The sequence below is a fragment of the Salmo salar genome, unplaced genomic scaffold (assembly GCF_905237065.1).
Source record: "Salmo salar unplaced genomic scaffold, Ssal_v3.1, whole genome shotgun sequence".
Taxonomy (NCBI): domain Eukaryota; kingdom Metazoa; phylum Chordata; class Actinopteri; order Salmoniformes; family Salmonidae; genus Salmo; species Salmo salar.
The window spans coordinates 197,922-211,671 of NW_025548356.1; the positions used below are offsets into that span (position 1 = coordinate 197,922).

Consider the following 13,750-nt stretch of genomic DNA (forward strand, 5'->3'; position numbering starts at 1 on the left):
ATAAAAGAGTATGCATTCGTCCACCTTGAATATTATTCATGTTCTGGTTAAAAAGGCCCTAATGATTTATGCTATACAACGTTTGACATGTTTGAACGAACGTAAATATATTTTTCCCCTCGTTCATGACGAGAAGTCCGGCTGGCTTAGATCATGTGCTAACAAGACGGAGATTTTTGGACATAAATGATGAGCTTTTTTGAACAAAACTACATTCGTTATGGACCTGTGATACCTGGAAGTGACATCTGATGAAGAGAATCAAAGGTAATGGATTATTTACATAGTATTTTCGATTTTAGATCTCCCCAACATGACGTCTAGTCTGTATCGCAACGCGTATTTTGCTGGGCGCAGTGCTCAGATTATTGCAAAGTGTGATTTCCCAGTAAGGTTATTTTTAAATCTGGCAAGTTGATTGCGTTCAAGAGATGTAAATCTATAATTCTTTAAATGACAATATAATATTTTACCAATGTTTTCTAATTTTAATTATTTAATTTGTGACGCTGACTTGACTGCCGGTTATTGGAGGGAAACGATTTCCTCAACATCAATGCCATAGTAAAACGCTGTTTTTGGATATAAATATGAACTTGATAGAACTAAAAATGCATGCATTGTCTAACATAATGTCCTAGGAGTGTCATCTGATGGAGATTGTAAAAGGTTAGTGCATCATTTTAGCTGGTTTTATGGTTTTGGTGACCCTGTCTTTGACTTGACAAAACATTACACACAACTCTTGTAAATGTACTGTCCTAACATACTCTAAATTTATGCTTTCGCCGTAAAACCTTTTTGAAATCGTAAAACGTGGTTAGATTAAGGAGATGTTTATCTTTCAAAGGGTGTAAAATAGTTGTATGTTTGAAAAATTTGAATTTTGACATTTATTTGGATTCAAATTTGCCGCTCTTGAAATGCACATGCTGTTGATGGAGTGCACCACGGGTGGCACGCTAGCGTCCCACCTAGCCCATAGAGGTTAAATCTGGCAAGTTGATTGCGTTCAAGAGATGTAAATCTATAATTCTTTAAATGACAATATAATATTTTACCAATGTTTTCTAATTTTAATTATTTAATTTGTGGTGCTGACTTGACTGCCGGTTATTGGAGGGAAACGATTTCCTCAACATCAATGCCATAGTAAAACGCTGTTTTTGGATATAAATATGAACTTGATAGAACTAAAAATGCATGCATTGTCTAACATAATGTCCTAGGAGTGTCATCTGATGGAGATTGTAAAAGGTTAGTGCATCATTTTAGCTGGTTTTATGGTTTGGTGACGCCCGTCTTTGAATTGACAAAACATTACACACAGCTATTGTCAATGTACTCTCCTAACATAATCTAACTTTATGCTTTCGCCGTAAAACCTTTTTGAAATCGGACAACGTGGTTAGATTAAGGAGATGTTTATCTTTCAAAGGATGTAAGATAGTTGTATGTTTGAAAAATTTGAATTTTGACATTTATTTGGTTTCAAATTTGCCGCTCTTGAAATGCACCTGCTGTTGATAGGGTGCACCACGGGTGGCACGCTAGCGTCCCACATAGCCCCAAGAAGTTAATATCAAGATTATTCCATAGCTACTTAAATTTATCTCGATACCCTCAATGATCCTGGATCACCTACATATGTCATATGTTCCTGTCCTGTTTGCTTAGAATATATCCTAAATGTATCCATGCTTTTGTTACTTCTAGGTTGGACCACTGCAATGCTCTACCTTCCGGCTACCCGGATAAAGCACTAAATAAACATCAGTTAGTGCTAAATACGGCTGCTGGAATCCTGACTAGAACCCAAAAATGTTATCATATTACGCCAGTGCTAGCCTCCCTACACTGGCTTCCTATTAACCTGTTGGGGCTAGGGGGCAGTATTGACACGGCCGGATAAAAAACGTACCCAATTTAATCTGGTTACTACTCCTGCCCAGTAACTAGAATATGCATATAATTATTGGCTTTGGATAGAAAACACCCTAAAGTTTCTAAAACTGTTTGAATGGTGTCTGTGAGTATAACAGGACTCATATGGCAGGCAAAAACCTGAGAAGATTCCTTACAGGAAGTGGCCTGTCTGACAAGTTGTTGTTCATCTTGGCTCTTTTTATTGAAGACTGAGGATCTTTGCTGTAACGTGACACTTCTTACGGCTCCCATAGGCTCTCAGAGCCCGAGAAAAAGCTGAATGATATCGAGGCAGACTCTGGCTGAAACACATTATCGCGTTTGGCAAGTGGCCGATCAGAGTACTCTGAGACTCAGGCGCGTGCACGAGTCGACCCGTGCTTTATTTTCTTTCCTCTTTTTACCTAAACGCAGATTCCCGGTCGGAATATTATCGCTTTTTTACGAGAAAAATGGCATAAAAATGGATTTTAAACAGCGGTTGACATGCTTCGAAGTACGGTAATGGAATATTTCCCAAAAATTTGTCACGAAATGCGCCATGCTCGTCACCCTTATTTACCCTTTCGGATAGTGTCTTGAACGCACGAACAAAACGCCGCTATTTGGATATAACAATGGATTATTTGGGACCAAACCAACATTTGTTATTGAAGTAGAAGTCCTGGGTGTGCATTCTGACGAAGAACAACAAAGGTAATAACATGTTTCTTATAGTAAATCTGACTTTGGTGAGTGCTAAACTTGCTGGGTGTCTAAATAGCTAGCCCTGTGATGCCGGGCTATCTACTGAGAATATTGCAAAATGTGCTTTCACCGAAAAGCTATTTTAAAATCGGACATATCGAGTGCATAGAGGAGTTCTGTATCTATAATTCTTAAAATAATTGTTATGTTTTTTGTGAACGTTTATCGTGAGTAATTTAGTAAATTCACCGGCAGTGTTCGGTGGGAATGCTAGTCACATGCTAGTCACATGCTAATGTAAAAAGCTGGTTTTTGATATAAATATGAACTTGATTGAACAAAACATGCATGTATTGTATAACATAATGTCCTAGGGTTGTCATCTGATGAAGATCATCAAAGGTTAGTGCTGCATTTAGCTGTGGTTTGGGTTTAAGTGACATTATATGCTAGCTTGAAAAATGGGTGTCTGATTATTTCTGGCTGGGTACTCTGCGACATAATCTAATGTTTTGCTTTCGTTGTAAAGCCTTTTTGAAATCGGACAGTGTGGTTAGATTAATGAGAGTCTTGTGTTTAACCTCTATGGGACCGGCGGGACGAATTCGTCCCACCTACGTAACAGCCACTGCCATCCTGTGGCGCGATTTTCAAAATCTTCAAAATCATATTACTTCAATTTCTCAAACATATGACTATTTTACAGCCATTTAAAGATAAGACTCTCGTTAATCTAACCACACTGTCCGATTTCAAAAAGGCTTTACAACGAAAGCAAAACATTAGATTATGTCAGCAGAGTACCAAGCCAGAAATAATCAGACACCCATTTTTCAAGCCAGCATATAATGTCACCAAAACCCAGAAGACAGCTAAATGCAGCACTCACCTTTGATGATCTTCATCAGATGACAACCCTAGGACATTATGTTATACAATACATGCATGTTTTGTTCAATCAAGTTCATATTTATATCAAAAACCAGCTTTTTACATTAGCATGTGACGTTCAGAACTAGCATACCCCCGCAAACTTACGGGGAATTCGCTAACATTTTACTAAATTACTCACGATAAACGTTCACAAAAAGCATAACAATTATTTTAAGAATTATAGATACAGACCTCCTCTATGCACTCGATATGTCCGATTTAAAATAGCTTTTTGGTGAAAGCACATTTTGCAATATTCTAAGTACATAGCCCAGGCATCACGGGCTCGCTATTTAGACACCCGGCAAGTTTAGCACTCACCATAATCATATTTACTATTATAAAAATGTCATTACCTTTTGTTGTCTTCGTCAGAATGCACACCCAGGACGTCTACTTCAATAACAAATGTTGGTTTGGTCCAAAATAATCCATCGTTATATCCGAATAGCGGCGTTTTGTTCGATGCGTTCAGACACTATCCGAAATAGTAAAGAAGTGTCGCGCGCTTGGCGCAATTCCTGACAATAAAATTCAAAGTATTCCATTGCCGTACGTCGAAGCATGTCAACCGCTGTTTAAAATCAATTTTTACGTCATTTTTCTCGTAGAAAAGCGATAAAATTCCGACAGGGAATCTCCTTTTCGGCAAACAGAGGAAAAAATCCCAAAGGCGGGGGCGGTCGGGGTCACGCGCATAAGCTAGTGTCTCTTGATGGGCCACTTGAGAAAGGCGATAATGTGTTTCAGCCTGGGGCTGGAATGACGACATTCTCTTTTTCCCGGGCTCTGAGAGCCTATGGACGACGTGGGAAGTGTCACGTTAGAGCAGAGATCCTTAGTAAATGATAGAGATGGCAAAGAAGTTCCAGAAATGGTCAGACAGGCCACTTCCTGTAAAGGAATCTCTCAGGTTTTGACCTGCCATTTGAGTTCTGTTATACTCACAGACACCATTCAAACAGTTTTAGAAAATTTAGGGTGTTTTCTATCCATATGTAATAAGTATATGCATATTCTAGTTACTGAGTAGGAGTGGTAACCAGATTAAATCGGGTATGTTTTTTATCCAGCCGTGTCAATGCTGCCCCCTAGCCCTAACAGGTTAAAATGGTGTAAAATAGTCATATGTTTGAAAAATTGAAGTTTTTGCATTTTTGAGGTATTTGAATATCGCGCCACGGGATTACACTGGCTGTTGAGTAGGTGGGACGCAGGCCTCCTAATTGTCCCTAGAATTTCTAAGCAAACAGCTGGAGGCAGGGCTTTCTCCTATAGAGCTCCATTTTTATGGAATGGTCTGCCTACCCATGTGAGAGATGCAGACTCAGTCTCAACCTTTAAGTCTTTACTGAAGACTCATCTCTTCAGTTTCTCCTATGATTAAGTGTTGTCTGGCCCAGGAGTGTGAAGGTGAACGGAAAGGCTGGAGCAACGAACCGCCCTTGCTGTCTCTGCCTGGCCGGTTCCCCTCTCTCCACTGGAATTCTCTGCCTCTAACCCTATTACAGGGGCTGAGTCACTGGCTTACTGGTGTTCTTCCATGCCATCCCTAGGAGGGTTGCGTCACTTGAGTGGGTTGAGTCACTGATGTGGTCTTTCTGTCTGGGTTGGCGCCACCCCTTGGGTTGTGCCGTGGCGGAGATCTTTGTGGGCTATACTCAGCCTTGTCTCAGGATGGTAAGTTGGTGGTTGGAGATATCCCTCCAGTGGTGTGGGGGCTGTGCTTTGGCAAAGTGGGTGGGGTTATATCCTGCCTGGTTGGCCCTGTCCGGGGGTTTCATCGGATGGAGCCACAGTGTCTCCGGACCCCTCTTATCTCAGCCTCCAGTATTTATGCTGCAGTAGTTTACGTGTCGGGGGGCTAGGGTCAGTCTGTTATATCTGGAGTATTTCTCTTGTCTTATCCGGTGTCCTGTGTGAATTTAAATATGCTCTCTCCAATTCTCTCTTTCTTTCTTTCTTTCTTTCTTTCTTTCTTTCTTTCTTTCTTTCTTTCTTTCTTTCTTTCTTTCTTTCTTTCTTTCTTTCTTTCTTTCTTTCTTTCTTTCTCTCTCTCTCTCGGAGGACCTGAGCCCCAGGACCATGCCTCAGGACTACCTGGCATGATGACTATTTGCTGTCCCCAGTCCACCTGGCCGTGCTGCTGCTCCAGTTTCAACTGTTCTGCCAGCGGCTATGGAACCCTGACCTGTTCACCGGACGTGCTACCTGTCCCAGACCTGCTGTCCCAGACCTGCTGGAACCCTGACCTGTTCACCGGACGTGCAACCTGTCCCAAACCTGCTGTTTTCAACTCTCTAGAGACAGCAGGAGCGGTAGAGATACTCTCAAACATTGGCTATGAAAAAGCCAACTGACACTTACTCTTGAGTTGCTGACTTGTTGCACCCTTGACAACTACTATGATCATTATTATTTGACCATGCTGGTCATTTATGAACATTTGAACATCTTGGCCATGTTCTGTTATAACCTCCACCCGGCACAACCAGAAGAGGACTGGCCACCCCTCATAGCCTGGTTCCTCTCTAGGTTTCTTCCTAGGTTTTGGCCTTTCTATGGAGTTTTTCCTAGCCACCGTGCTTCTACACCTGCATTGCTTGCTGTTTGGGGTTTTAGGCTGGGTTTCTGTACAGCACTTTGAGATATCAGCTGATGTAAGAAGGGCTTTATAAATACGTTTGATTTGAATTTGATACCCCTATAAGGATGTTAGACCAACTTATTGAGATGTACCCCTAGAAGGATATTAGACTACACTATTGAGATGTACCCCTAGAAGGATATTAGACCACACTATTGAGATGCACCCCTAGAAGGATATTAGACCACACTATTGAGATGCACCCCTAGAAGGATATTAAACCAAACTATTGAGATGTACCCCTTGAAGGATATTAGACTACACTATTGAGATGCACCCCTAGAAGGATATTAGACCACACTATTGAGATCTACCCCTAGAAGGATATTAGACTACACTATTGAGATGCACCCCTAGAAGGATATTAGACCAAACTATTGAGATTTACCCCTAGAATGATTTTGACATGTCATTATATTCCAACACTAATGAAAGAAATGTCATATCTATATTCTTGAGTGTTATGTAATATATTAGATTTATTAATAACAAGACAAGTACAAACCAGGTGAGGCTCTACAACAGTTTTAAAACATTGTAGTGGTCCACATTTTCAGTGATATGCCCAAAATAACTCAAAGTAAATATCATCCCGGTCCTGGTGAATTTAAATTTAAATATAGTTAATAATTAAAGAGGGAACTATGATCAAATAAAACATTTAAAAATTAAAAAATTAAAAAATTGTACAATAGGAAAGTTGTTGTTTCTTTTAGTTATTTTCAGTATAAAAATTTGAAGGATAAATAGTGTGCAAGTGTGAATACATCATGAATTGATGTCTGTGAGAACCTATAAGTGTTAAATAATAGTAACTTGAAATAATAGTAATAATAATAATACTAATAATAATAATAATTATAATAATAATAATAGTAATTTGAAATAATAGTAATAATAATAATAATAACTATAATAATAATAATAAAATTAATAATAATATTAATTATAATAATAATAACTTGAAACTTGAAAGATACGGGCTTAGTTTCCATCCAATCAGCTGTTTACCAGCGATAGCCGACAGCTAGTGTTTGGCAACTTGTTCTCAACTAGCCTACCTGGTTAAATAAATATAACATTAATAAATAAATAACATGTCGGAGGTGTAACTGATCCAAATCAGCTGTCAAATCGGTAAGCAGCAGCTCTTGTCACGAAAAGTACACCGTCCCTACTTGCGTTACAAGTTCACAATGAGGAAATTGTGTAGGTTATATAGAAAATATTGACGCTCAATTTTGTAAAATCATTATAATGATTATCATTATCAACCTAATCGAGGTGTTGATTACATCTCACATTCCAGTGTTCCAACAAGGCTACATGGGATTTCTGTTAATGCTTCTTCGTGCAGCCAATGTCCGCTTTAGGTATATTCCCAGGAACAGATTGTGGATTTTTTATTTAACTAGGCAAGTCAGTTAAGAACAAATTCAATTTTTCAATGACGGTCTAGGAACAGTGGGGTTAACTGCCTTGTTCAGCGGCAGAACGACAGAGTTTTACCTTGTCAGCTCGGGGATTCAATCTAGCAACCTTTCGGTTAACTAGTCCAATGCTCTAACCACTAGGCTACCTGCCGCCTCACCCCAAATTGACAGCTCTAATGCAGTTCCACCTACGACACCGTCAAAACAACCGGCTATTCGGACGTCATTTAGCAGTAGAACAGATGGAATCTAGCCCAAGGTATATGCATTTAAACTTGTCACATGTTAGTATTGGTGTGTAAAAAAAAAATCTGTAAAAAACAAACAAAATATCCCTTTATTAATAATATAATAATAATAATAATATCCATTTGTTAATAATATAATAATAATATTAATGAACAAAAACTATAAGAATTCTTAAAGTATTTCACAAATATCATACATGACATAAAAAAGTACATTTAGTTTTGTTTTTGTTTGTGTATGAATGTAGGGTAATGTACATATCTAATTTTGCCAAATAACATGGTGAAAATGTGTTATGTACTCTCATGCTTAAGCAGGTAATTCATCTTAAAGCTAGAATCCTTAACTGAAACAATAACACATTCACACCTGCTCTCTGTTTTTGGTAATACGAATGTGACCACTCTCAAATTCATAGACAGAGCTATGGTTGCAAGGACTGACCATACATGATATCAGAATTATAGTTTTAATAATGTTTTAAAGCTATACAGTGTTTGTTTGCATTGTTTAGAAACATTGGAGTAAAACAAGCTTATATTTTGGGTTCTGATGGGGTACGACAGTTGAGCTAAACTCATGAGGCATTCATATGTTACATTCTTCTAGAATCAATGGGTAGATATAATTAATTTATTGGTCAAAAAATGGGTGTAGCAACTAAGGATTCTAGCTTTAAGGCTGTATCTATGAGAGCTGGGAAACCATTGATTGGTTAAACCAATGCCAGAGCAGCTATGTCCCAGGCTATTGGTTAGCCAGCAGCTAGCAGAGCCACAGCAGCTATGCCCCAGGCTATTAGCTAGCCTAGCAGCTAGCAGAGCCACAGCAGCTATGCCCCAGGCTATTAGCTAGCCAACAGCTGTACCATTAACAGAGCCAAACTGAGAGGCAAGGCAGCCAGAGTGAAGGCAGTGGGTCGGGGAGCACTTCCTGATGTGGTTGATGACCCTGAAAAAGTAGGAAAAACAGAGAAATTGTTCAGTAAATTACAAAAGTGGATTGTCTTTTCATGTTTCTGTTCAAATGTTGACTTTGCTCTTATAGATGTGTATGGTGACAGTGAAACAGGGGCGGACTGGGACCAGAAATTGGCCCTGGCATTTTTAACATATTGGCTCATTTTCCCCCAAATTATTAGCCAGATAATTATAATTTTTCCCCCCCCCCCGAAAAAAACATGATCATTTGCCCAAAATGCCAGATGGCCAGTCCGCCCCTGGAGATGAATACTTACCAACACTGATACTGCCTGGTAGAATGTTCAGGGAGGTGGAACTGTTGGTGAGAATTGTCTGTGCGCTGCTTGAGCTGGGAACCGAAGACTGCTTGTCGAACACGAGGGTCATGTCGGTAACTACAGATCCACTCCTACTCAGGAGAAGGAGAGAAAATGGACAACCCTCAGAAATCATCATCACCAGAATCGTCAAAGTTTTCAAGTTTTAATGTCATGTGACCAAGTGCAGTGAAATGCCTTTTCTTGCAAGCATTAAACCCAACAATGCAGTAATCAATATCAATGTAGTAGTACAAATAACACAAGGTAGAACAGAAACCTAGTCAATCAGTAATGAGAATTCATACACTTACCTGAATGAGTTGACAATGGAACGACGGAAGCCTGCCGTCCCAGCAAAAACCGTGTTCACCTGCGTTGAAAGATAGGATGATCAAAGGTTCAATGAAAACAGGGCCCTTGACGGCATTAACAGAAGCTTTGGTTTAATTCTTTCATAGTAAATAGACCTCTCAATAGTATCCTTTTTGACTTGGCATGTACGGCTCACTGATGATAGGGTTTTACAGGAGGCATATACGGCTCACTGATGATAGGGGGTTTACAGGAGGCATGTACGGCTCACTGATGATAGGGGTTTACAGGAGGCATGTACAGGCTCACTGATGATAGGGGTTTACAGGAGGATTGTACAAGTCTAAAAGGGACACTTACATTTATGTATGTAACCTTTATTTAACTAGGCAAGTCAGTTAAGAACAAACTCTTATTTACATTGACGGCCTACCCCCCAACCAAACCCTAACCAGGACGACGCTGGGCCAATTGTGCACCGCCCTATGGGACTCCCAATCAGGGCCGGTTACGATACAGCCTGGAATCGAACCAGCGTCTGTAGTGACGCCTCTAGCACTGAGATGCAGTGCCTTAGACCGCTGTGATATAGACTGGAATCGAACCAGGGTCTGTAGTGGCGCCTCTAGCACTGAGATGCAGTGCCTTAGACCGCTGTGATACAGCCCGGAATCGAACCAGGGTCTGTAGTGACGCCTCTAGCACTGAGATGCAGTGCCTTAGACCGCTGCCCTATGATTGTCCCAAAAATGGATTGTCGTAAAAAGTAAAACAAGTGTCAAACAGCCTTCCTCCCAATGAAGTTTCTGTGTGAGAATTGCCAGAACAATCTGAGCTACCAGAAATGTTTTCCACCAACGCTGGCGTGGAATTGCCCTGATACTTACGTTAGTGACCACGTTGGTAGACAGAGTCTTGAATGCTGAAGAGGACGGGTTGGAAAGATCTGAGTTGAACGTCTGGTTGAGACTGAACCGAAGACTCAGGATTCCTTCACTAGAAGATGGAGGGTCAGTTGATGCGACAGCAGGAGTGGTGGTGGTAACAGCTGCTGCAGGAGTGGTGGTTGTGACAGCTGCTGCAGGAGTGGTGGTTGTGACAGCTGCTGCAGGAGTGGTGGTGGTGACAGCTGCTGCAGGAGTGGTGGTGGTAACAGCTGCTGCAGGAGTGGTGGTGGTAACAGCTGCTGCAGGAGTGGTTGTGGCAACATCTGCAAAAAAAAACACATTAAACAGGGCCACTGGAATGAAAATGGACCAGCCCATCTGGTCATTTGCCCAAAATGCCAGATGGCCAGTCCGCCCCTGGAGATGAATACTTACCAACCCTGATGCTGCCTGGTAGAATGTTCAGGGAGGTGGAACTGTTGGTGAGAATTGTCTGTGCGCTGCTTGAGCTGGGAACCGAAGACTGCTTGTCGAACACGAGGGTCATGTCGGTAACTACAGATCCATTCCTACTCAGGAGAAGGAGAGAAAATGGACAACCCTCAGAAATCATCATCATCATCACCAGAATCGTCAAAGTTTTCAAGTTTTAATGTCATGTGCCCAAGTGCAGTGAAATGGCTTTTCTTGCAAGCATTAAACCCAACAATGCAGTAATCAATATCAATGTAGTAGTACAAATAACATAAGGTAGAACAGAAACCTAGTCAATCAGTAATGAGAATTCATACACTTACCTGAATGAGTTGACAATAGAACGATTGAAGCCTGGGGTCCCAGCATAAACCTTGTTCACCTGCGTTGAAAGATAGGATGATCAAAGGTTCAATGAAAACAGGGCCCTTGACGGCATTAACAGAAGCTTTGGTTTAATTCTTTCATAGTAAATAGACCTCTCAATAGTATCCTTTTTGACTTGGCATGTACGGCTCACTGATGATAGGGGTTTACAGGAGGCATGTACGGCTCACTGATGATAGGGGTTTACAGGAGGCTTGTACAGGCTCACTGATGATAGGGTTTTACAGGAGGATTGTACAAGTCTAAAAGGGACACTTACATTTATGAATGTAACCTTTATTTAACTAGGCAAGTCAGTTTTAAGAACAAACTCTTATTTACATTGATGGCCTACCCCCCAACCAAACCCTAACCAGGACGACGCTGGGCCAATTGTGCACCGCCCTATGGGACTCCCAATCAGGGCCGGTTACGATACAGCCTGGAATCGAACCAGGGTCTGTAGTGACTCCTCTAGCATTGAGATGCAGTGCCTTAGACCGCTGTGATATAGACTGGAATCGAACCAGGGTCTGTAGTGGCGCCTCTAGCACTGAGATGCAGTGCCTTAGACCGCTGTGATACAGCCCGGAATCGAACCAGGGTCTGTAGTGACGCCTCTAGCACTGAGATGCAGTGCCTTAGACCGCTGCCCTATGATTGTCCCAAAAATGGATTGTCGTAAAAAGTAAAACAAGTGTCAAACAGCCTTCCTCCCAAGGAGGTTTCTGTGTGAGAATTGCCAGAACAATCTGAGCTACCAGAAATGTTTTCCACCTACGCTGGCATGGAAATGCCCTGATACTTACGTTAGTGACCACGTTGGCAGACAGAGTCTTGAACTCTGAAGATGACCGGTTGGAAAGATTTGAGTTGAATGGCTGGTGGAGACTGAACCGAAGACCCAGGGTTCCTTCACTAGAAGATGGAGGGTCAGTTGATGCGACAGCAGGAGTGGTGGTGGTGACAGCTGCTGCAGGAGTGGTGGTTGTGACAGCTGCTGCAGGAGTGGTGGTGGTAACAGCTGCTGCAGGAGTGGTTGTGGCAACATCTGCAAAAAAAAACACATTAAACAGGGCCACTGGAATGAAAATGGACCAGCCCATCTGGTCATTTGCCCAAAATGCCAGATGGCCAGTCCGCCTCTGGAGATGAATACTTACCAACCCTGATGCTGCCTGGTAGAATGTTCAGGGAGGTGGAACTGTTGGTGAGAATTGTCTGTGCGTTGCTTGAGCTGGGAACCGAAGTCTGCTTGTCGAACACGAGGGTCATGTCAGTAACTACAGATCCACTGCTACTCAGGAGAAGGAGAGAAAATGGACAACCTTCAGAAATCATCATCACCAGAATCGTCCAAGTTTTAATGTCATGTGCCCAAGTGCATTGAAATGCCTTTTCTAGCAAGCTTTAAACCCAACAATGCAGTAATCAATATCAATGTAGTAGTACAAATAACACAAGGTAGAACAGAAACCTAGTCAATCAGTAATGAGAATTCATACACTTACCTGAATGAGTTGACAATAGAACGATTGAAGCCTGGGGTCCCAGCATAAGCCTTGTTCACCTGCGTTGAAAGATAGGATGATCAAAGGTTCAATGAAAACAGGGCCCTTGACGGCATTAACAGAAGCTTTGGTTTAATTCTTTCATAGTAAATAGACCTCTCAATAGTACCCTTTTTACGACATGGCATGTACAGGCTCACTGATGATAGGGGTTTACAGGAGGCATGTACAGGCTCACTGATGATAAGGGGTTTACAGGAGGATTGTACAAGTCTAAAAGGGACACTTACATTTATGTATTGAACCTTTATTTAACTAGGTAAGTCAGTTAAGAACAAATTCTTATTTACATTGATGGCCTACCCCCCCCAACCAAACCCTAACCAGGACGACACTGGGACAATTGTGCACCGCCCTATGGGACTCCCAATCAGGGCCGGTTGTGATACAGCCTGGAATCGAACCAGCGTCTGTAGTGACGCCTCTAGCACTGAGATGCAGTGCCTTAGACCACTGTGATACAGCCTGGAATCGAACCAGGGTCTGTAGTGACGCCTCTAGCACTGAGATGCAGTGCCTTAGAGCGCTGCCCTACGATTTCCCCCCAAAAACGGTTTGTCATACAAAAATAAAACATGTGTCAAACAGCCTTCCTCCCAATTAAGTTTCAGTCTGAGAATTTCCAGATCAATCTGAGCTACCAGAAATAATTTCCTACCTACGCTGGCATGGAAATGCCCTGATACTTACTTCAGATTGCACTTTGAAAGCCAGAGTCTTGAACTCTGAAGAGGACGGGTTGGAAAGATTTGAGTTGAACGTCTGGTTGAGACTGAACTGAAGACCCAGGGTTCCTTCACTAGAAGATGGAGGGTCAGTTGATGCGACAGCAGGAGTGGTGGTGGTGGTGGTAACAGCTGCTGCAGGAGTGGTGGTTGTGACAGCTGCTGCAGGAGTAGTGGTTGTGACAGCTGCTGCAGGAGTGGTGGTGGTGACAGCTGCTGCAGGAGTGATGGTGGTAACAGCTGCTGCAGGAGTGGTGG

At 41.8% G+C, this 13,750-nt stretch overlaps 1 protein-coding gene across 3 annotated transcripts in view; it reads right to left on the minus strand.

Moving 5' to 3' along the window:
- Nucleotides 1-8,330: 8,330 nt before the first annotated feature.
- Nucleotides 8,331-13,750, minus strand: part of LOC123732923 (integumentary mucin C.1) — a 56,985-nt gene continuing 51,565 nt past the window's right edge. Inside the window, exons 8-16 of one of the 3 annotated variants that reach the window (XM_045712240.1) lie at nt 12,708-12,766; nt 12,360-12,493; nt 12,006-12,247; nt 11,154-11,212; nt 10,792-10,925; nt 10,357-10,679; nt 9,469-9,527; nt 9,113-9,246; nt 8,331-8,826 (exon numbers count right to left, since the gene is read on the minus strand). In XM_045712240.1, the coding sequence (XP_045568196.1) occupies nt 8,723-8,826; nt 9,113-9,246; nt 9,469-9,527; nt 10,357-10,679; nt 10,792-10,925; nt 11,154-11,212; nt 12,006-12,247; nt 12,360-12,493; nt 12,708-12,766 (1,248 nt within the window). In that variant the 3' untranslated portion in view covers nt 8,331-8,722. The remainder of the gene's footprint in view (nt 8,827-9,112; nt 9,247-9,468; nt 9,528-10,356; nt 10,680-10,791; nt 10,926-11,153; nt 11,213-12,005; nt 12,248-12,359; nt 12,494-12,707; nt 12,767-13,750) is intronic. The other 2 variants (XM_045712243.1, XM_045712242.1) reach the window with 2 other exon arrangements.